This window comes from Anomalospiza imberbis, chromosome 4 (genome assembly GCF_031753505.1).
Source record: "Anomalospiza imberbis isolate Cuckoo-Finch-1a 21T00152 chromosome 4, ASM3175350v1, whole genome shotgun sequence".
Taxonomy (NCBI): Eukaryota; Metazoa; Chordata; class Aves; order Passeriformes; family Viduidae; genus Anomalospiza; species Anomalospiza imberbis.
In genome coordinates, this window is record NC_089684.1 from 17,151,799 (window position 1) to 17,176,780 (window position 24,982).

The window sequence follows — 24,982 nt, forward strand, 5'->3', positions numbered from 1 at the left end:
TAGCATTTGCTTTTATTAAATGAGCTAGTTTTGTACCAGTTTTTAGGAGATGCTAATTTTTTTTCCATTTTAAAAAATTCATTTCCATTTCTTTTTTTTTTTAACTTTTAGACAGTATATTATGTTTTTAGAGACTATAGTTGAGGAACAGCAAAGTCCAGATCAGTTTTTCACTTAATTTTGTTGACAGTCCAGAAGAAATCTGCTCAGAGAGTGATAAAATTGATCCTGCAGCAACACTGTTATCCTCTGAAGGTTGCAATCTCCTTGGATTCCCCTTCTGAAAGCGTAATAGCAACTTGTTAAAAACAAAACAAAATTAAAAGAAAATTCTTCCTTTAAAGTGCAGGTGTAAGTGAGTCTGCTTATTAAACTTCCAGGCAGTCATGATTTTCTTCTTTCTCAATCTGCAGATCCCTTTTTGGAGAAGGGCTCTTTTGACATTGCAGGGGAGGTCCACCAGCTGTTTGACTGACAGGAGCAGTCTGCCTGCCCCTTGGTGGTTTAATTCCTGTCTATACTAGGATAGCTTGCACTTCACTGAGCAGCAGACAGGTCAGGACACTTGGCAGGAGAAGGTTGAGAGGCAGAGGCAGCAGGCTGTGGGGAGCTGATTCACCAGTCTGAAACTTAAAAAAAAAAAAATATCACGCAACTTTGAAGCAAAGTTTTTAGCAATGTTCTTGCAGTGTTAGTAGACTTGACAAAGTAAGAACGATAAAATGTCCAAACCTGGGAAAACTGCCATCAACCATGGCTTGGTTCCTGTTGATCTTAAAAGTGCCAAAGAACCTCTACCACACCAAACTGTGATGAAGATATTTAGCATCAGCATCATTGCACAGGGCTTGCCCTTCTGCCGTAGGCGGGTAAGTGTAAAAGTCTTTAAAACCTGGATTTTCACCACTTGGCTTGGAGCTCAGTGCTTTGTCATGGTGCATTCATTCCATGAGGAAGTACTTACATCTGTTATTATCTATTCACTCAGGGTGCCGAAGAGAAGCTCTTTGGTAATTTATGTCATCAATTCCTGTGCTTTAATTTAATTAAAACCTGTACATGTTGTCTTAGCTATTACTCATTTAAAGGAACATGTCAGTGATTCTTTTATGTCTGTAAACTGTGTAGGTGAAAACAAATGCTGTACAAAATAGGTGCATTCATAAATGTATTTTGCTGTTATTCAGTCTTTTAGGTCATGAAGATAGTTTGGGGTATAAGTCATTGAACTCAGTTCGGAATTGTAGTGACATGTGTGACTTGTTGAATATTAAAATAGAGAATTTAGAAATGTTAAACTAATTAATATTTAAACATTTTGAGTAAGAATTCTTGAAATACAATTTTAATACTTTTGTAACTCAGTAAGGGAGATAACATTTTTTACTGTTACATAAAATAAAAATAGCATGTTACTATGTGGAGGTTGCGATATAGTTTATATATAGACAATCCTAGCCTGACAAACTATCACGGGTCTTATACTACAGCTTCAGGAACTGTATGAATTAAGTGTCTCTTAAAATACATTTATATGCATTTTCTCTTGCTGCTGAATAAATACTGTTTCAGTTTACTGATGCAGGTTTTAAAATCAAGGTCATCCTTTGTAAATATGCTTGCTTTCTTTGAATGTCAACTTAGTACTTTTTAGCAAACTTAGTTAAATCACAGATAAAATTTAAATTTGACAAGGTCACCCTGGAAGGTTTGATTTTTTTCATACTATGTTGTTTGGAATATCTTAAAATGTTTCTTATATGTAAAAGGTACATGGTATACATTGAAGGCAATGATCTAATTGAAGGCAACAATGCAAAATTTAGAACACATATATATACACACACAACTGTTTAATACTGGATCATGTGCATTTCAGAAAAATATTTTTTCTGAAATTAGATATTATGCATATGTGTTTGCTGAACATGAAATAGGAACGTTTCCTAACGTTGAAAGTGGTAAAGTAAGTTTCTGTATTTTAATAGAGTGTATTAAATTTTAAAATATGATTTAGGAACTGTTTGTTTGAAAATAAGCATTTGGAATATGTTTGGATAGTTTTAGTTCTTTTGTATTGGAAAAAACATAGTATACAGTGTAGAAGATAAGTTTAGTAGATATACTTCACAAGTCCTTTTGTGGCTAAGTATGTGTAGTCCTTTTGTGTAAGTATGGTGTACTGTTGGAACTTGAATGCTGATGTCTTATGTGTGTGTATTTTCTGTAATGAGAAATAGGATCATACAGTAACTTATCACAGGTACAAAAAAAATCCCCAAAGCAACCCAACCAAAATCTAAAGCAGTTTTCTCAAGATTTTGCACTCTTCCAAAATTACCAGAATTATCTCATTTGTCCTGTCCTACACCCCGCTCAATCAGTCAGTTTAATGTTTTAGTTATAGGAGGGTTTAGAAAGGTGTTCAGCATCTACTTTTCTTTAAGCATTAGGACTAAGGAGAAAATTTAGAAATGCTGTAAATGTATGTTTTACCTGCTAAGTTATCATCAGTCTTGTATTCTGAAACTAATAGTTCTCAGTATGATGGCTGCTCATAGTGGAAAATATGAGAGCTCCACCTTTAGTCCCATGCCTTGCAGCACTCAAAGCCTGCATGTAACTCCCAGCCATTACCATATTGGGTTCCTTCCATGCTAACACACAGGGGTTGAATACAAGATTTGCACATTGAAAAAATCCAATAGTAAAACCCAATCTAATTCTTCATATCAACAGATGAGAGAGTCAGTACTTCTGTTTCTGGATTTATTATTTTATTAAACATAACAACAACCAAAAAAGTATTTTTATGCAAAATAGGAGTTTTGACACAAAGTCTTTATGCAACTTCAAGTTTTATTTTTTAAAAATCCTACTTTTCATTTAATAAGTAATGCATGGAATTATTTAGTACTGCATTTTCAGAGCTTAGTTTGATGTGCTTTAGATCATGAGCTACTATTTTCTTCCATATTATTGACTTGGTAATATATCAATGCCACCCTTTTTTTGGGCAAGTGTTATGATTGGGCTGTTCAGACATCGACCTGACTTTAATATTAGACCTTCTCCTTGTTTGAACTAATTTCTTCCCCTCCTTAATTGTACATTAGACCTAACAAAACATCTTTAAAATGTGTTCTGTGATCCTTGAGAGTAAAAATATTTCCGTTATGAGAACTAACAGTTCATAGCTTCTGCATCCTCTGCATTGGTTATACTGGGCTTCTATCGAGAAGTGTACTATAAATGGTCACAGGATTTAGCAGTTTGCCCTTTTGCATTTTGTCAGTTTGTTCAAGTAGTTAAAACACTTGTCTGCAATACCACTAATCTGAATCCAGTTAAAAATAGTATTACTTAGCATTCTTTGTGTAGCACTTGAGAATAACTTCAGTGCACATCTATAAAAGTACTGTACTTACACAGTAACCCTTATGTATTCCTACGAAGCTGTCAAGGAAAACACCGATGCACTATCACCAAATGCAGCCATAGCTGTGGTCCTCTTTAGCCTTTGACACATCTTTCTTAGGCACTGGAGTAGATTTTGCAGTATACAGTGCAGAAGCAATGAATACCTTTTAGCTGGTACACACTTGGAGTATCAGATATCATATAGCTCTTCAGTGCGATGTAACTGCAGCTGATCATTGAACATACTTAAAGCATACTCACGTATGTCACGCATGTTCCAAAATCAAGTGCCACATTTTGTTTGCCATGGTAAATACTTCCAGTTGACAAAAAATTGGTCTCTTAATTAAGTATGCGATTTTTCCTTTGTAATGCTCTTAAACCACTAACAGAAGTATTTTTCCTTCTGAAGTCTTGTAATTCTCAGCTCTTTGAAAAGCTCTTTAACAAATAGATTTCTTCCCTCTTTAGTTTTCCAGAATTTCCTTGAAATTTCTCTTGAATTGTATTGAAGTATCCTCTTGAAGTTTTCTGTATAACAATTTTATCACATTGAATGTATCTTTTTAAGAAATGCTAATAAGCTGGAAAATTTGTGAGAGTGACTTGTTCACTTGCAGTGTTCCTTCATTTCAAGTGGATTAAAGTAGCACTGAATTGTTATAAAGCAGGGGTTTCAGTGTACACCCTGTGGTATTCCAAGCTGGAAAAATCAAGGTAATAAACGTATCCATTTTCACTGCCTGTAATCTCAGAAACACCAAAGATTCTGTTATACTCTGTGATTTTGTGAGAATAGTTTTCCTGTATGTGTGTATGTTTCACCCTTAAAATACATCCAACCAAATTTTGGTTAGCTTAGTTCGTCAATGAAATGCTTCTATCTGTAGGACGTATTTTTATGTTAAGTGAACACAAGATAGAGCACTGAAGCATTGCTTTTGACCAGACTGAGTTCTTCATATAAAAGAGATCCATTGGTCTTACACATTTGTTACTAGAGGAGAGCACTTTGAATGAGACTCCAGTTCCTTTTCCTTCCTCTGGTTGACAGGTATGCTAGTAGTGTATTTAAATTACCGGTGACTTATGCATGAACAGCTTCTCTTATTTGGATTTGGTTTTTTATCCCATAATTTCTGTGTTAAAACAACCAAAACATTCTTTTCACTGTCAGTCAAATTTTTGTAAATGTTTGTACCAGCAGTTCAAACAATAGTCCGTCCATTCAGTTTTTCAAGGAAATATAGTCCTGAATTTTTCAACAATAAATCATATTTCTTGCTTGAATACAGCACTTGATTTCATGGGTGACAGTAAGAAGTTACTTAATGGACAAAAAAAACTGTTTTGCTTTCTCTGAAATTAAATATCCTCCCATCTATACTTCCCTGTACTTCAGATACTTTGGAACAGGTTCCGAATAATGTAAAAAAGCACTAATCTATTTGCCATAAAAAAAAAAAAAAAAAGGTAATTCCCCTTGGAATTTCTCACCATTTGGTAGGAAGAGAGTGACAGAAGAGCATAAAGAAAAAAATATGTGAAAATGTGCATATACATGTATATGTGTTCTGTTTTCTAGTGTAAAACTAAAGGTAGTCTTCAGAGTCTGTCATTGGACAAATCTGAACACTCCCAAATGCATGCGTCTTCTGCAAGAGAATTTTTGTTTCTGGGTTCTGGGATTTGTGGCAGGGAACTTGCATTATGACCTCTGATGTTAACATATCTCTTTGAATGGCTGTCAGAAATAGCTTTCTTTCAAAGCTGGTTTAGCCTTTACTTGAATTTCTCTGGATTTTGTTAGAAAATTTGTCAGGAGTACAGATCAGTTGATACTTAACAGAACAGGAAAGGAAGTTTGTTCTTGACCTATGTTTATTTTTCATAAAGGGATGTGTCCATTGCTCTGGATTTCCAAATATTCACAATAAAGCCTATCTCCAAATATTCACAATAAAGCCTATCTTCTAGATATTTTACTTTTCATTTTTGAATTCGTAATTTATAGTGGGGTTTTTTAATTGTTTTTATTGGTTTTGGTGTTTCAGTTTTGGAAAATCTTTGTAATGAAACAGAAGTACTTCAAAAGTTCAGTAGAAGGAAGTTAACTGAAAAGGAAGATGGTTTTGAGTGGAAAGAAAGGAGTCCTGAATAGTTACAGAAATGAGGAAGGCAAAGTCTTCTGTAACATTCTGCCTGGAGGGTCATGCCTTAGAAGATAAATAGTCTTGGATAATGAACTTTGTCTTCTTTTTTTCTTTTCTTTTTTACATATATGCAGTGTCTCCACTCTGAATCTGCTTTTCTCATGCCTTTCATCTATTCTCCCAAGGGAAATAAATGTTTTTCCTGTGTGAAGTGGTAGCCTTGAAGAAAAAGCTCTATGTTACTTATTTTATCAATATGGAGCAGTGAAAGTCTAAAAATTATCTGCTACACCCTTTTATCTGCAATTCTGTCTTTCATTTTGTTTGAAACTTACTCTGTACTGTACTTGAGAGCGAATAATACAGGTTTCACACAAGTGGAAAGAAGTGTACAGATCCTCAATTCTCTGGTTAGCTCAAGGTGGGGTGATTCAACCTGGCTCAGCTGAAGTGTCCTGTAATCTCCCAGGCAATGCTCACAAGAATTCTGCCAGGTCTTACTGAAATCCATCTTTTAAACTGTGCATGCAGTCAGATGTAGCCAGTGTTTCTGGCTTTGTCGAACGAGATACAGGCAGAATAGGCAGCTCTAGCCCTGCCCTTCTCTGGGGTGTTAAAGAAACTTTGGGCTTTAGATAGCCATTTGCAGGAGGAAGCACTCAGTTTACTGTTCAAGCAGCTATTCCCTGTATCCCCTGGAATAAATAAAATTGGTAGCTAACCTGTGCATACCTAGTCCAGTCTGGTTTAGTGGGCCAAAAATAGTTGGACAACTTACTTGAGTTTTTGTTGTTGTTTGGTTGGGGTGGAGTGTTTTTTGTTTTCAAACCTGCACTGCAACACCTGTCATAGCACTCCCAAAAACTGCTTTTTCAGAATATTCAGGGATCCTCTGTCACCATACTGACTCTTTGAGAAGCACTGCTATTTAAATTGTTCTACCTGTTTCTGGTCAAGCTAAAAGCAGCAATTGGAAACTCATTTATATTTAACACTAGCTAAAATGTTTTTCTTTGTGGTTTTGATGCATTAAAAACTTCAATTTCCTCTTGTAATGAGTGGTGCTGTCTGTTACATACTGCAGGAATGCAGATGTTAAAAGCATGTTATGATGATTCTGCAGTCAGTCCCTTTCCTTCAGGAGGTGTCAGAGGAAAGGATTCCTGGGCGATTTTTCTCCCTTGTGCCCAATTGTTTAGATGTCTTAAGAAGCCTTTATTGTTATGCTCTTTGAGCTATTCAAACATGCTGGGTTGACTTTGTGAAAGGTCTTTACCTGCTTAAAGTCCATCTGTTTTGTTGTCTCAAACCGTGGAGGTTATAGCATCCAGCAGAAGAGGGAATGGGAGACAACAGTGATGCCATAAAACTGACCCAGCTGCCTCTTTGCTGATTGATCATGCCAGAGGGGAACTCATGAAATGTGTAATTAAATACTTAATGTATTACTTTGAAACCTAATTGCTTTAACTATGAATCTCCCTTTTCTCTTTTTACAGTCCCTTTTATCACTAGGTAAATGCTTTTTGTCCTTCTGCAGCAAATGGAGGCAGTTTAATTTCCTCAGCCTATCTTTTTCAGGTATGGGGGAAGACTTCTTTGTGATGAAAATATTGCTCTGCTGTGTCATGACTATCCTTAGTACAGAAACACAAAGAGGGCAAATAAACTTTAACTGCCAATTTCTGTTCTAGTGTTCCCCTGATTTTGAGTGGAAGTCAAACTGAACTAGAATGACACTCAGACAAGTCATAAAAGCAGGGATGTAGCCTTAGCATCTTGCTCTTGGATCTCTGCCACTTACCACAACCAATTGGCTGTCATTCCTTATGTGATGAAGCCTTTCTTTCAGTGAATGATAATTTTGCCAGTTTGAATAGCTCCACTCCTCAGAGTAACAATCCCATCTCATTCCTAGACTCATTGCTCAGCCTGAGTTTTTCTTTCAGGCTCTGTCTGTGGCTCTGGTCTACTCTATCTCACTCTCCCTTCACCTAGTTTTGGACTGATAATTCTGCTTTCTCCCTACAGTTTCTCATTGATATTCATCTTCTATTAAAAGTGGGCCTCTTTTCTGGAAAACTTATTTACCATGTCTGAAAATACAATTTTACATAGGAGCAACAGCAGTGTCTTTCTAAATGCTGCTGCTCTGGTATTTTATAATGTTACTCATATTTTTGAAAAGGCAAGAGAAAAAGCACTGGAATTGACATGACTTTTCCTTTTTTTTTTTTTTTTTTTTTTTTTTTTTTAGTAAAGGAAACCTGTACTTTTAATTTATTCTGATTTATCCTGTTCCTTAAAATATGTTTTGAATAACCAGTTTGATTGCAAAGTTTCTTCGTAAGAGGTGTGAGATGGTTGCATATCATTTGTGTGGTCATGTGTAGTTTGATCACATTTCAGAAAAACATCTCTAGTTACTTGCTCCTCACGCAGACATGATTTTAAAACTGAAAGATACAGTCTATGAAGTAGGTTAATGATTTTTCTTTAAAAATTAGATGATAGTTACAAACTGTACATTTTTGATACACTGCAAATATTTGTGCTTGTGAAAGAGAAGTGTGTGTTATAAATGTCATATGAAAACATTGATGCTGTGCAAGAAGGCAATACAGTAAACCTCTTTTTAATAATTCTGCTGCTACTGTAACACTTGGAAGTAATAGGCAAGTAAGATTTGTGTGTGGTGTTTTGTAGATCATATTCTAATACAGTGGAGGACAACCAAAATTCTGCTGACCCTAAACTAATTGATAAAGTGAGAAGGAGAATAAGTTAAAATACATAAATGATGCTAGAAGTGTAAATATATTCTTTTATATATGTTCTTCCCTTATGAATTATCTATGTTTAGCAGTACTTCCTTAAACCAGCTTAGTTTATGTTGTGTCAAAGGCACTCATAAGACCTGGTAAATGCTAATGCATTCAACTTCTTTATTAGCTAGGAAAACATTTTTTTTTCAGGAAATAGTATAATAATGTAGCAAAGATAATAAAATTTTGTGTTTTATTTGGTGAAACAGGCTTCTTTCTCTCCTGTCTGTTTCAGATGGCTCATTATTTCTGATAGTTTATTAAGTTTGTATATGGTGCATGGCTTTGCATATGCAAGGTAGTAAATACAATCTTATTTGTAAATTGTGAAGAAGAGGCAACTTGTCTGTAGAAGATGCAGGTAAGTAAAAAACTTATTTTAAGAATCTGTAATATGTAAACACAAGGAAATTTGAGACAAGATGTTTTAATATATATAACTTCCTGTGGAATTTCTAAAATTGCATTTTTAAGTTTATAATGTAGCTAGTGTACAGTGATGGTAAGCAGCTGCAGCATACTGATCCTAGGTGGTATCATGTGGGATCTTTCCTCATTTGACTGAGATACCTCCATTTATGTATAGAGACATGGGTTTAAAAGGCATCGTTTTATTTGCAAACTTGGTTTGTAGGCCGGGAACCTGTAGGTGATACCATACTGGTCTCTTTCTAAGAATACTCTCCCAACAGCATTTTACTTTTTGAAAATTGAAAAAGAACAGCATAGAAAGTGACACAGACATATTTGGTATATTTTTAGTGCCATATTTTTTCCTGTTTATTGTGTTTAGGTACTCACTACTATATTTAAACAGTTAAGATTTTGTTGCTCTAAGACAATCTGCATGGTTCAGTAAAAAAGGCAGTCTCTTCCAAAGCATGCTGCTATTAATAAACCCTAACACAAGATTACTTCTCATGATAACAGCAGCAGCTGGCAAGAATGTTTGCAATTTTAACATATTTACAGCATTGCTACATTCCATCTTGCATTTCTCCTATGGTACGTTATTAGTGAAATTTCAGACCGAATTCTTACCATGAATTTCTTCATGGCCTTGCAGTCTTCCCTTCTTTTGCCTTCCCTTCTCCAAATCCTGTCTACATACCAAGCTGTCGAACAGGTCCTCTAGTGTCTAGTGCCTATTCTGTCCACATAGTTTTTATATATCATCTCTCTTTTCTTTCCTGTCTCTTTACACCCACAGTGTTCCTGTCCTTTGCCTCTCTGCTTATTCTGCAAACACTTCTGGGAAGTCCCTTCTGCCCATGTACCACCTTTTAAGAAAACAAAGAATTATCTGTAACTGGCTGTATTTCCTAAGAGAACCAGATAAGCCATCGTGCTAAAAAAAATTACAACTCCTAAAACATCTATCACTTGATTTTCAAAATACAAGTGTTTAGCTTTAAGTATGATAAAATCAGTATTAAAATACTACATGTCAATCAATTTCCACTGCCTACCCTCGCTTTATTATCTCCAGGCAGATGATAAACTCTCATAGTTGGTACTAATTCTCTTCTCTTGAATAGCATTCAGAATAGATGCTTGTGCACCTTTCTCCTTTGGGAGGAATGTTTTTGTTTTAAACAATAATAGACTTCTGTTCATTTAATTTATTAGACATGTGTGCTTGCCACTTATTTGCAGTTTCTGTTCACAGAAATAGGTAACATACAAAAAACTTAATAATACAAATTATAGAATCGAGACTGCGTCATCCCTTTAACCTATGGCAGGATCTATTGTCTGTGCTATTTCTGACTGAGATTCATCTAATGGTATAAAATTGCTTCTCATAGAAATGGTTAGTTTTCTCATCATGTTTGAAATGTCATTATGTGTTGAGGTCACTTTACACTGTGAGAATTTGACACTAACTGCAATTAATATCCAGATTTATTAAGGGCACATACATAGCAATGCTTCTTCACTTTAGAAAGAAAATGGGTTAGAATAGCAGCAGCTAATTTGATCAGTGCCTAATTAATATGACTATTACATGGATTAAACTTGCAAAAGTAGATTCATTTTGGGGGTTTGTTTCTTGATTTTTTTTCAAGACACACCGTGCTCCTCCTGTATGGGTTAGAGAATGTTTGTAACAATTTTGTTGGGATTATTCCATTTAATTGGCAGATTAATTTGCTGTATGTCAGTTTCCTTTAGCTTCTTGTCCACTTTCCTTTTCTTGTTGCATAAAGAGCTGGCCATCATGGGAGAAAACTTCAGTGAGTTGTAGCCATTCCCTCCCAGAAGAAGGGGAGGCAGCTTGAGCTGCTTGGTTCTGAGCCATGTTAGTGATCATGGGCGTCCGTGAGATCTGTTGGCACGGCTCAAGTAGCTTTCCAAAAGGCCTGCCTCTTGTGCTGCCTTACTGAGAGAGAAATTTCTTTGGAGCATCTGGTTTACAGGGATCACTTTCTGGCACCACCTCCGTTAATTACATCTGCTCAACCTGTCTGCCTTGGTTTGTCTTGTGCATTCCCATGAAGGGTTGTATCCAGATGCAGCTGTCTTGCAGGCGCAGCACTAAGCCCTGCGCCAGTCTTGAGATTTCTGGGAAGGCATCCAAGCTTCTGAGTGGGTGAAGAGGAAATAGTTTCCTGTTCTGAAGTACTGGCCCATTTTAATTTGAGCACACAACTGAATGTTTTAAATGTCCATAAATACTGCATATTTGTCTTTTTATGGCCATGTTTAGCAGGTCCAGCCCTTGCTTTTCTTGATTTAGGAAGAGCTCACATTAAACGTGACCTGTTCTTTCTGGTGTGTGGAGAAAGTAAATGCTTCAAGACATCCAAGACATCCTCAGGGAATTAATTAATTCCTGAAAACATGGCAATGAGAAGAGGTGGGTTTGCAAACCTTCATGCTCCCTGCCCCAGTTTTTCTTCTTTCTCTCTTCCTGATGGGGAGGGAAACCTGCAGTAAAACTTCTCACTAGTCATTGAAGTGTAAAAATAGTAAAACCTGTAATTTGCACCTCTAGAGTGTCTTACTGACTTGTGGGACTTAATTTATAGAAACAGGTAGCATTGGCAGCCCCTTGCAGTGGACACACAGACCACATGAATTCATAATTGCTGAAAATTTTCAGTTTATTCTTTGGGCTTCAGTAGACAATTTATGCCCCCCCTGAGGTTATACATAGTTACCCAATCATAATAGGTGCTGCAAGTCTAATAAAACTAATCTTTCAAGAGACATCTGTGTTACTTTGCTCTCAGCATATTCTGTCTTCTGTGTATGTATGTTGATAGAAAAATTGAAACATGTTATTTAGTAATTGGCCCTAAGGCCTTGTATTTTCTCGGTGATTTTAAGATTTGTAATTCAAATTTGCACTACTTAAGCATGAAGAATGTTAGTGAGCAAAAAACCATTAAATTGAACTGTCGTCTCTGTGAAGTAACTAATCTTTGTGATATAAGCACAAAGACATCTTTTTTTTTTACCTAGTGTAACAACTGTGTGCATAATGTATAGTATTTGTATATTAATGTATTTGGAAGAAGATAAATAGAATCCTTCTTACAAATGTACTTACATTGACACAAATTAAACCTCAGTGGGATGAAACGTATAACAATTATTGAAAAATAAAGAAGTACATTATGTAGTAGTTTTGAATGTAGTTTAAACTATTTTGCACTTCAATTTTAATTTCAGATTGCCTGTATCTTAGAGTTTTTTCTTCTTTTTTGCTTATCCTTCAGAACCATGAAGTCAAGGCACCTATTTATGTATTTTCATGCAAGCAGTTCCTTGCTGTGAGGCGACATGGGACACACATGCTTTTTTTGTCCATCTTTTGAACTCTCTTTGCTAGGAGTTTTAACTTCTGTACAGGGTTTTGAGAAATAGTTCGTGTTTTGATGGTATGTGAACATATGGGGAACGAATTTGAAGTCTTGAGACTTAACTGTTGCCTTTTTTTTTTTTCTTATATTTTTTTTTTCTTTTTAAGCTTACTAGGAGAGCATTCCAGTAGAGAGGACATAAAACATATGTTGTCTTTGAAGGATCAGTGTGCCAGATATTGGATATGGCATTCCAAAGCATGTAATGACATGGATCACAAAGATGTTGCCCTGTTAAAAACCTAATATATGCAACCATCTTTGTATTTCTAAAAGAATGTCAGTTGCTACTGAGAAATATGCTAAAAACCTTTCTGAACTTTGAATTCCTTTGACAGTGCTTGTGAACTTCAAGGTCTATTTTAAAAATACAAAATATAATATATAATTTTCATTCTGTAGCACACAATATTATAGCTGGTAGACTATAATTGTTTCCTTTCTTTTTCCATTCAGAGCTGGGGAGTCATAGCATCTCGTATCTCATACTACTTAATAATAGCCCTCAGAATACTTGCACAGATACAGGTGCTCTTTCTTCAGGGAGAGTTTCAAGATCTCCTTCTAGCTTCTTGCCAATAAGTAGCATCAGTAGTGCTTCATAAGACTCTGTCCTAGATTAGATCTATCTGTCACAGACATATCAAAAAACATATCAAACACAAAGGTTTTATCTGGCCTCTTTTAGGTGTGCCTTCATTAATGGTTTTCACAAATAGACAAATTGGTACATTTGCTACTATTATCCAGCAGAAAAAAACCTTAAGTTGTTTTTTTAAAATATTTTTCTTTCCATTTATATTATCTTATATTCTGACTTTAAAGTAATCAGTTTTTGTTTTTTTTTTTTTTTTATAAACAAGAGCTCATTTTTAATAGGAAAAATATTAAATGGGAAAAACCTTACATGTTGTCTTATAAATTTTTATAAATAAGAAGTTTGATTTTCCTTTTTCAGTCCTTTGCTCCTCATATCTTGAAAATAATGAAGTAAAAAATTCTCCCAGGTTATCTTCTGTATGCATTTTCTGTTTTGTACACACTAGAGGGGAGACAAGAACCAAGATACAGTTGTAAGCAGTAGCTTCATAAACAAGTCTGGAAACTGAGGTAATCCTGCCTTATGTCCTTATTTTCCCTGTTTATTTCACCTTGTGGCTGCTGTCATAGTCTCCAAACCTGGAAACAGCTGCTGCTAGGAAGCCCTGTCTTTTACTTGTTTGATTTGGAAAACAGGAGTGGATTATTTCTGTTAAACTGAAATTAAAAAAAATACTTGCATTGAATGCTGGCCACATGTCTGGTTGCAACAAGTTAGAAGTTGGAGGTCTCTGAGTCATATTACCTAATACAGACTGTTTCAAGAACTGGACATGTGGGATGTTCACACTCATCCCTGGTCCAGAATGTGTCTAGCATCAAGACAGAAGCAGATGAGAGATCGCCACTACATTTAAATTGTAAAATATGTTTTTTTTAATTCATTTATGAATGAGAATATTTGAGCTTAAATTTGCAGCCATATTTATTTTCATAAAAATACAAAAATCTCTAAATCTGACTTTCACTTGAAAGTAAAATTGAAAGTGTTCAGGAGCATTTGATAGAATACTCTGAGTAATTGGAGAGATTTGTCTTCTACAAATGCAACCTGAGCTGCACTTCTGTGGTCTCAATGCAGTGATTTAGTCTCTTTACAGTGGTTGCTTGAAGGAAATGGCATTTTCTGCTTCTCTGGTAGATGCTTCAAGTTTCAGAGGCTGTTTAGCACTATTGTAATTATCACAGTGTGGAGGAAGCCATGCAGTGCCACTCTGGTCGCAGGCTTGTGTCGTAGATGCAGCATTGCTTGGTTGGCTACAAATGACATGAGATGTACAAAAAGTGAGACTGACAAAAGGTGGAACAGCAAAATGAGTTTCTATAGTACCAAGCAGCCAGTGCTGTACTGCTAAAAATGTGGCTGTTTCTGTATATGCATGTCAGCAAAATAGAATATCCTTGTAATGGTAGAAGATGTTAAAGTATTATTTTAGTACTCCCAGGGTGATAGTCCCAGTTGACAAGAACTTTACATCAGTTTTAAAAGTGACACTGTGCATTATACAGTGAAGTCTCTCCAAGAGGAGTATATTCTTGAGGAAGAATGTATCATGACTTGAGAATGCATTCATTTCTTGTAAAGACAACCTGACACCAAGTGTTGGACGGGCAAACTATGCCACAGTGCCCTTTTTGAATCTTGTTTTATGCCTTGCTTGCAGAGTCAAAGCTGGATTATTTGCACTTACAGAGGTCTAACCTCTATGTGCCATTAGTAGGATAGAAATACAACCCCTATTCTTAATCAAAAACCTTTCAATTAACCTTTCAATTAACTGAATACTGAAATTGTTTGTCACAGCCTCTTTCATAGAGGAGAAACCCCTGAAGAGATCATGGTGGTTCCCTTGAGATTCAGCTTTACTTCATAGCTCAGAATGTGTTTTAAGGGAAAGATACTCTGGTGAGAGACACTTGTGTAAAAAAATCATAGCCAGAGGAGAAAATAAAATACATAAAATACATAATGGCCCAGATACTTTCACTAACTGTAATAACTACTTTTCAGGATTTATGATGAAACAACTTCAAACTTGTCTTTTAAGTTCCCTTGTTTCTACCTGCATGTAGTCAGAAGAGAAAGCTTGAATTTTGTTTTCCCATTGTTACTAGACAATTCTTTGGATATTATCTTTATTGAAGTGGGAAAATGGTTTCTTGCTATACCTAGCATGCCATTATTTATAATCTCTTTTTTTATTAGAAACTATTTCTTGTAGCAGTTTGTTAGCAAGAGGATGACCTACCCTGACCTTGGTTAAGAAGCTGTATAAGAAGTCCTTGTAAAACTGCATTCTTAAATACATGGTGTATGTGTAAACTCACAAAGACATAGCAACAATAATATAATAAAATCTGATGGGGGATGCTGTAAGTTCCAAAAACACGAAATCATCGTTAAGCATCTTTTTTACCATTTTTGAAGCATGCAAATTGCACCAAGGTTTGAAGTTTCTCTGTGTAAATTTCCAAAACACGTAATTCAGAGAAATGCTTTGCACCCTTTTTCATAACTTTTGATAGGCCAACCTTATTTCTCTCTTCTTCCTTGAAAAGGTTGATCCTGTATGCAAGTGGCTTGAAAAGCCTAGTTGACATGGATTTAATCCATGAGAAAATTAAATTATGATCAGACTCTGTTTAGCTAGGTGGGTTTTTTAGCCTCACCAGAGAAACATTTGTTATGTTCTTGTGAACTATAGCATGTCTAAAATGTGCCATGGCTTTAATAAAGGGCGCCTAGAAGTAAGAACTCTGATATATCATTTATTTAGAGTTACCATACCAATGTAATGGGCAGAATACCTTTAGGATATTTTATAAGCAAAAGAGTTTTATAAGGCACTTTTTCTAATTAAGACTATGCTGATCATATGTACCTTATGAACATTTGTAGTACACAAAGTAATTTGAGCATTTTTTTTTCAAAATTGCCAATCTTACCACTCTGCTTCTTTAAGAAAAAATGTATTTGGCCTTTGAAATGTAATGGTTTGTTTTGTGGTCTCATTTTGTACCCTTTTTCCTTAATAGTGAAAAGTGCAATTTTGCATGTCAGTGGTGTTGAGTAAAGTCCTTGTCATCTTGTACTTAATTTATGCTAATTTGTCATACTGTAGGAAGGGGTAGGAAGAACAGCAAGTTCTTGTCTTGGCTTGAGAGAGGTTTCAGAATGCCTGTGCTAATGATACACTGAGAGATTTGCCTCATGGAGATATGGGACACCTTCTTTTATTCAATCAGAAGTTCCTGACTGACATTCTAGTTGATGCTAGCAAAAATAAAAATCCATATATCTATCAGAATAACACATTTAGCATTAAATGACAAGCAAAATAACAACTGAATTTTAAATTAGAAGAAAGAGGATGCTTGGGGGAAAAACTGTATTATTTAAAAAGTTGAGGGAATTTACAGGATGTATGAAGTAGCTTAGACACCCACAAATAATTTTGCATGCCATTAAGAGTTGATTCTGATAGAAGTTTTATTGTACCATTCTTAGATAAAACTTTGTGTCATGGCTAAATATATCCATTTTAGTATTTTTTCTTTCCAAAGAAATGTTATCTGAATTGGTTTTGTTCATCAATTCTCATCCACTATGTAATCAAGGTGGAAAATTTATACCTTTTTAAAATGAGAAGGTCTAAGAATGCATATCAAGGAAAAAAACAGGCAGTTTTCCCACTAAAGAAAGAGTTTGATTTTATTCTGCTTTTCCTCCATTGTATGTATGTTTTACTGGGGGAGCAAGTGGCTATCCTACAGAAAAATTTGGTAAATTTGTAGTTTAACATAATTGCTACATTAATATTCAGTGATTTTTTACATCATGCAGCTTGTGGTGTTGTTTCTGTAGTGGACGTGAAGGGGCAGTGTAGTGCTGTTGATAAATCTTCCTCTGTGTCATGTTTTCAGTCTTTTGTGGAATATCATGTTTAAAATGTCATTATTTTATCTGTTGTGTATATGTACATTACTTGTAAGAAAGTATGGTAATTCTTTTAAGTTGAAGAAATATTCTGGAAATATAAATACAGTTAAGAACATTGTTTAAAATGAGTCACTGTTTTCTCCTTGACACTGTTTATACTCATGAATATAGATATTATCCAGTGTTTTTTTAAGACTGTTAGTGTTTAAAGGCTTCCACATGGTAAAAACACATGAAGATTATGGACAAGTGCTGGCAAAGTACAGCTAGACTCGAAATATAAAAGGGTATCAACAAAGCAACTTTGATGTGATTTTTGCTTGATTTTTTTTTTCACTTTGAGTATTAAAGTACATTTGGAGTACTTATTCCTTGTGAATGGCACATTCTATATGAATTAATTGACATCCTGCAGAACTGAAATATTGAGAACGCCTGGTATATTTTTACCCAGTAGAATAAAGGCATTCTATCAGTGTCTCTTGAAACCACCATTGAAAAGAGAAGGGTCCAAATCTTGGGATGTGTTCTCTGAAGCAACGAGTATAGGTATATTCCTCAAATAGAAGGATGAAAAGATAAAAAGAAGAAATTCTTCACTGTGAGGGTGGTGGGGCACTGAAGTAGGTTTTCCAAAGGCATTTTGAAGGCACCATCCTGAGAAGTGTTCCAGGCTGGTCTGGATGAGGCATTGAGTAACCTGATCTAGTGGGTGGCACCCTGTCTGTGGCAAGGGTATTGGAACTAAGATGATCTTTGATGTCCTTTCCACCTAAAACCGTTCTGTGATTCTCTGATAATTTCTCATGTCACTGTTTTCTCAACAGAGCCAACATTCACTCCACTCTTCTCTTATGATTTTTGGTTGTTGTAGTTGGTGTTCTGTCCAAGTGCTAGGAATAATGAAGATTTTGAAGTTAAACTTTAAAAATGACTGACTGTAGCTCTGCCAATTTCAGTGACAAATTTTTTCTTGCATGTTTTTGAATATTTTATGTTAGGTTGTTGGGTTTTTGCATAGACAACTTTGGCGTTTTTTCTGTGACTATTTAATTTTGTTTCTAAGTCATAAAATACAGAGTTTTAGAAAATTTTATATTAAACATGAAAAAAAAAAATCTTTCACCAGTCCAGTTTAAATCTTCTAGAATAAGTGGGGCTTTCCTTGCTCATTGGTACTGCTTTAGTACCCCAGGACCATAGTCTGAAACCCTAAATAATGATACTGAGCAGCTCAGGCTTCTTTGAAGATACCAAGGCATACCTGGGTTAGTGACATAGCAAATAGTAGTATCATATTCTTTCCTCCTGGAGTGCTGATGAGCTGAAGAAATACATGTTTCTGGAAAGAACAAAAGTAATTCTGGAGTTAATTTTGGCATGGCTTCAAGTGTTGTACCTTCTCTCATAATAAACCACTTTAATTTGCTTAGCGTTTTTAAGCTAACAGCTTTCATCATAGTGCATATTAAACAATTCAGAGAGCAGAATTAAAATAAGAACTGAGTGATATTTGTGCTAAGTTTTTAAGTACAGAAAATTATGGGAATCACTGATAATTGTAATGACTATTAATAAGTATATAAACCGAATGTTAGCACTTTTTTAGCCATTAAGTCATTTATGATTAATTAATCATTAGCTAACATTTTATGCATCTCTGTATGTTGCATATGTCTGTTACCTGTTTTTTTAATTCCATAAAGTTTTTCTGAGTTCCTGAAGGTGCTTAAAAGATGAAAAATATTTTTAATGTGTGCTAGAATTCTCCAGGAAAGATCAAAGTACATGTTCTTTAACCTAAATTCAATAGATTTGATTTACATTAAAATTTGAAATTAGGTAGAGACTTACAGTGAATATCAAGAGTGGGGAGTTTCTTCTATTACTTCTTCTATTACTTCAGTGTTATGGTTGATATGAGCAATAAAAGTGTCATCTGTGAATACCATTGTATAGCTGCATGACAAGCTCTTTCATGCCCTGAGAAAATTGCTTTCTCTTTTTGTTTTTGTTTATTCTGTGATCAACAGTGAACAGAAGCCAGTAACATAGATGATTTGTTCTGTTTGACTCTCTAAGTGCAATGTATAAAGGTTAAAAGATTGTTTGCTTTCTTAGGAGCTTCATTGTGATGACCTTAGAAGTAAGTATACTTTTTTCGCCCAGATAGAAGATTTCATTTTCATTACTTTTAGAAACAATACATTATTTTTGTTGCAGTATGTCTTAGTGGATGAATGTTTGAAAAACATCTTACTTGACTTACTTGACACTAAAGACGAATGTTAGGATGCTGAGGGATTGTAACAATAAAGCTTTTTAATTAGGAATTTTAAACCCCCAAACCCTATGTATGAAACTTTTGACAGAGCACTTGCTTGGGCAGTGTTGATACACCATCTTTTCCCCTGGTTTTCTTCGAAAATGTTAGGCTCCAATTCTTCAAAAGAAGCAGTAATACTCTAGATGCCAATGGGAAATTGCGAACAGGAAAAAAAGTCCTGTATTTTCAGATCAGCTTTATGTATCAAAACTGCATGCATCTTTCACATCTGCCGCTAGACAGATGTGTGTAATTTCAAGTGCAAAAGTGCATGTGCCATTTTAAGACTTTATGCAAACAGTGTCTATCAAATTAGCTACTTGTATAAACAAATACTCAACTGCATGCCTTGTATGCATGTCAGCTGAATGCAGTTACACACAAATTTTCTTAAAAGCAAGTGTCTTTTATGCTCACTGCTTAAAAAGCTTGTCATTGTCTGGAGGGTAGTGTGAATATTGTCAGCATTTAAATAAATGTCTTTAAAAAATGGATAGACTGAGAGGGCTATTATGCAAAAAGTTAATAGATAGTATGGTTCTTGTTGGTCACACATGCTGAAAGTATCAGAGACTGAAGTATGAGAGTGTGTTCCTGTTCTTAAGGACTTCCCCCACCCCAGACCAATGAAGAGATTTGTTAATGAATGGAAGACTTTCATTAACAAGTTGCCTCCTTTAAAAACTAACTGAACTTGCAAATGATCAGAATAGCATTTGGCATATCATTAGTACAGGACGAGTAAGCCTTAGAAAATGTGAAGAATTGGTTCATGCAGTTTCAACAAAAGTACTTTAGAATTTGGGCTTTTCTTTGGTAGCCTGTGCCCTTTTGGTCTCTTTTCATTTTCTTGCTATCTGTGTAGACCCTTTGCATTTTTTCCAAACCTCCCCCCACCCCTGCTCAATAGCTAATCTGCTAAATTCATGCTACAACTGCCTCATTGAGTGGATGCGTTGTTCTGCCCGCTTCGTACCAGCTTTGTTACTGTGCAGTATTTTTCAGCTGTTTGTGCTCATTACCATACAGCTGGTATTTAGAGGAGAGAGGGAAGCAGGCAGAAGCTTTACTGTCTGCAAGTATAAGAAGCTCTTTTGCAAATGGGGTACTGGCAGATGGGGCATGTGTTTAAACGGGTTTTGCTGATAACAGACTGCATTAAAAATCATTCTGAGAAAGTCTAAGGTCAGCCCCATGAATTCAGAACTTGAGAGGTATTCAGCTTTTGGCAGACCTTTATAGAATATTAATTAAACCAGGTCCATGAAAGTGACAAATGGATTGTTTGCAAAAATGTTAGATACTATCCTGCTGCCCCCACTTCACAGTTCATTTCCTTCAGCATCTCCTGATTTGCTTTGTGGGTTTTTTTAAAAAACATAGGATTGTATATACTGTGTTCATGATCAGGGCTGTTGCCAAAACAAATGAGTGAACAAACAGTAAAATCCCAGACCTCACGAAAGGAAAAATAATCTTCCTTTTGATGTTGTGACTGAACTTTGCATTATGTACAATTATATAAACCTTTGCCAGAAGCCAACCCTTTACATACACGTGGAAATTGATTCTCTTGCTAGCAGAATGAGTAGCACTGTGCTGGCTGAGGTGATCTGAAGAGAAATTGAACAAAATTTGTGTCTAGAGCCAGTAAGTATATCTTCTACTGGCTCAATTGCTGTGACTGAGAAGGGAGAACAAGCTCTAGGACCCTGAGACTGCTCTTCCAGGCCTGCAATGGAAGCTGGAAATTATGAGGCTAAGTGCAAGCTGGGAACAGGTGTTCTGCATTTAGACATATAAGTTAATCATTTACTGTCTGAAATACAAGGTAATTGGTATGTGCTAGCACAGCTCTGTGTGGGTCTAGTGCATGGCCCTTGTAACAAGATCATCAAATTCCTGGCTTCCTTCTGGAATTCGGTGCATTTTGGCATTGCTCTTAGCCCCTTGGGGCACCCAGGGGTGACTAAGCAGTCGCCTTGCACAGATGGAGCACTCTGACAGCTGATGAAGGATGGAAACACTGGTGGGTTAACATTTCTCAGAGTACCCACAGAGTCTCTGACCCTCTCAGTCCTAATCCTCCAGGAAAAGCCACAGAATGCTTTCCAAAGCACTGAGCCTGGGACAATAAAACCATAGAGTCAATAGAGCTGTTGATTTCATGGGATGCTATAATCTTGGGGTTCTTTCCCCTTGTTTTAGCTCTTTCTTTGCCATTGGAGACAAACTCCTCCTTCATTACTAACACTGCCCTTTCTGCTCGGCGGGAACCAGCAAGTCTCAGATATGTACCTAAAATGTACACCACACCAGGTGTACCTGGAACCTTATCAGCTCAACATTTTGGTCTCCTTCCCTGTCCCCATCCCAGCTGTATTATTTGGGATAGTGAAAAATTCTGCCACTACCCACAATCCTTCCTTTACTGATAGTAAGGAGGTGTGCTGTATTTGTAGATGTTGGTCCTGCAGTACAGCAAACAACTGTAGTGTGTAAAGCCAGTGCCCTGGCAGTGAGAAGATGAACCCTTATTCCAGACCAGTTAACAGATGTATGTACAATTTAGGCCACATTTTTATGTTCTTGAGAGAAGAAATCGAGATGCTTCTTACCTACTTAACTATTGACCAGAGTTGTATTTCAAGAATAGATACAAAACATCAAGAGGTTTTAGAGAACAGCACTGTTCAGCTGCAAAATTCCATTGCTTCTCTGTAGTGTGAGCTAACGCACTAAAGTGTGATATGAAGAGTTCTGCTTTGAATGAATTAGTGATCACATTCAAAATTACATTGAGGACACAAAAGCACAGCTTTATATGAGTTTTGAGTTGCAAGTGACATGCTGTTCACTGGTTAACTTCCACACCTGAAGCACATTCACTCTGAGTTTCTCAAGAGCAAAGTGGGAAATTAGCTAAATGCAACTTGTTCAAGCTCTTTAAATCAAATATAATTCAATAAGAGTTTTTGATGTGTATTGAAGTACAGCAAAAAAAAAGTAATGGCCAAAGTAAGACCCTCTTGTGATAGCTGCTGCAGCAGGGGTAGTTCCCCTCCATGCCCTGAATTTATAAACTCTAGCACTTTGCTTTCGCACATCTGTCTTCAAATGCAGTTATACAAAAGTACAAGAAGAGATTATGAACAGCTGCCATCTTCAGAATCCAACTGTGCTTCCTGGAGGCTTTATTTGCACACCTCTGCCTCCAGCCCACCTTCCTGCTTTCTCCCTCTTTTTCCAGTACTGTCTAGTAGTCTGCCAGAAGTTATTTCCTTCCTTCACCTTTGCTGGCAAATAGATCCTGTAAATGATCTAACTTGCTTTAGGCAAAGTTAGTTAAGTTTAAAAGGCTATCAAAAGTGATTTAAGCTACCTGCAAAATGTTTTGCATGAAGGAGATGAAAGAGCAGCAGAGCTCTAAGGTCAGTAACCTCTTGCAGAAAGGTGGTAGAATACCCAGGGGTTGAACGTCTTTAACTGGCCAAGTGAACTCGTATCTGTGGTGCATGAAGAGCAGATGTAAGAGCTGCTGTCACTGTAAAGGCCCTCCTGCAACTGCCTGTGCTAGTATCACTGCTTTGATTAAAAATCACATGCTGGAGGTTGTAGACAGATGTTCGCTTGGCTAAAATCCATGCCACTGGTAACCTTCATCTCCCCCAGGCAGGTTCCTATTGCCCCTTTGGTGGTAATTATGGCCACACTGGAGCCAGCAGAGCTCCCACACTAGCTGTGGAGCAATCAGCCAGAAAAGCTTAGCCAATTTAAATGGGTGATTTGCACTAACCCAGCTAATTTAACATAAAGTGGATTTATTCTTCCTTTGGTTCTGCACTGGGGACAGCAGCATCTTCTGTTGGCACAGCTAAACATGGGGGAGCCATGGTACAAATGCTGCGTGGTGTCCAGGTGTGACAAATGGGCAGCTCTTTGAGTAACAGCCCCACTCAGCACTGTGGCCAACCATGTGGCTTCAGTTTAGGTTTTCTGTGAGGTGGTTTGATGAGTAGAGATGAACAAAAGGCTGTGTGAGTATATTTCAGAAGTCCTTTTAGCTAAACTAAGAAGGACAAGTGTAAATTAATGAGGCAGTTTGTTCTTCCATAGCAGAAAGCACTAGGTACTTTTGAGTCTGTGGATAGGTGGTAACACAGAACTTTATCATCTAAGTCCAGATGTTTTTAAGTATCATGTAACTTCAGTGTTAATTTGAATTAAGTTCACATGTAAAACTAATTCAGTGGGAGTGTTTGGATGGCAAATAATTAAGGTTTTGCTGTAAAAGAAGTCAGAATGCATAGATAAGTTTTTCGTATTAAATACAAAATGATTAAATTCATGGTACAAGTTAGAATCGCCCAGCTCTATCATGTCATCTTTGTGGTAGGGAATCTCAAATGACTGGGATTTTGGAGAAGCAAATTACATTTAATGCAATTCCTTTGCATTGTAATTTTTTTAGGTATATTGTTTGTATTCTCCACATTATCTAAAAAATAATGCATGAAAAAACTAATGTGTTACCTAATGGCTAATAAATGTTTGGTGCTCAGAACAGATGCATAACTTTGAATAGACTCAGAGATCTCTAGCTATCTGTCTTTGCCTGTTACACTGTCTACACATGAGTTTGGTGATAAAGTTTGTGGTAGGATCGAAAGTGCCCATAAGGTAATAGATGCAGTAAAAGCTACAAGAAACTTTGCTAATAAGCAGACAGAGAGCAGGCACCACTGTGGATGAAACAGAATTAAGCTCCATCCAAAACCTCATCCCACTAAAGATATTTTACACTGATTTGTTTTAGAAAAGTTTATGATAAAACCTTCAGTGAAATTGAAACAGTGGAGAAATCAGTGTAATGAGCAATCAACATTTGAAGCAACTGACTGCCAATGAGAACACATCAAAGACAGTTTTCAGAGAAAGGATGGAAATTACTGAAATTTCACAGTGTTCAGAGACATTGTAGTTCTGTCTTTGTCATGATGAGGTCCTGGATCTCCTGTGCTGGATGCTTCATTGTGTTTGCAACCCGTGGGCAAAACCTAATTGTCAGTTACTGACAACACAGAATGTCCTCTTGAAGTTTTTTGCTTTTGCGAAAAAGTTTTCTGCTTCCCTAGTAAAAGCCAGGTTTTTAGCTCAATTTTTCTGTTGGGAGTATTTCTGCTTTGTAGGACTTTGCTGGGAAGCCTTCAGTGTTGAGTTTTGGACAAATCATCCAAGCCAGTGAAGTTACCCAGTTTAAAGAAAGAAAAAAAAGACATCTGTCCTGTATCCCTGGAGCTTGTTTTAACAGCTGTACTTTAAACTCAAGAGCTCAGTGAAGCTTCAAGAGGAAGTATTTTTGATGCTTAATGTTAATTAGGAAACCTTCTCCAAAAAATGAGACAAATTAAAATACTTAGGAGATTGTTGTGGTGTTAGCCCTTCATGTGTATTGTTGAAACAGAAGCATAAAAAGGTGTATGGCAGGTGGAAATACCATTAGGCAAGATATACCTGCAACAGCATAAAAGTCCTGAAGGAAGGTGGTTAGTAGCTTTATTCACCAGTCTTGCAGTAATTCACTTTGCTAACATATGCCCTTCTCTTGTTTTACATTGGTGCCACTCTCTGCAGTTTCACTCATTGAGTCACCAAGTATCTGTCCATAAGTTTGTTTAAATAAAGTTCTTGGATGTTGTCATGTAAATATATTATGTAAAGCTTTGCAGAAGACACAAGTGCTTTATTTTTATCTTGCTTCAGATCTCGAGTGATTCCTGGAAGTATGTTCAGGTTACCAAGACGTTATATAAACATTCAGAATGGAATTATACAGCACGGTGCTATAA

At 36.2% G+C, this 24,982-nt stretch overlaps 1 protein-coding gene across 9 annotated transcripts in view; it reads left to right on the plus strand.

Moving 5' to 3' along the window:
• FBXW7 (F-box and WD repeat domain containing 7) overlaps positions 1–24,982 on the plus strand; it is a 176,940-nt gene that overhangs the window by 96,013 nt on the left and 55,945 nt on the right. The window contains exon 3 of one of the 9 annotated variants that reach the window (XM_068187287.1): positions 414–647. The exons of 6 other annotated variants lie outside the window; for them this stretch is intronic. In XM_068187287.1, coding sequence (XP_068043388.1) covers positions 414–524 — 111 coding nt within the window. In that variant the 3' untranslated portion in view covers positions 525–647. Of the gene's footprint in view, positions 1–413; positions 648–10,573; positions 12,030–23,949; positions 24,875–24,982 lie in introns of those variants that run through there. 2 more of the 9 variants (XM_068187289.1, XM_068187290.1) reach the window with 2 other exon arrangements.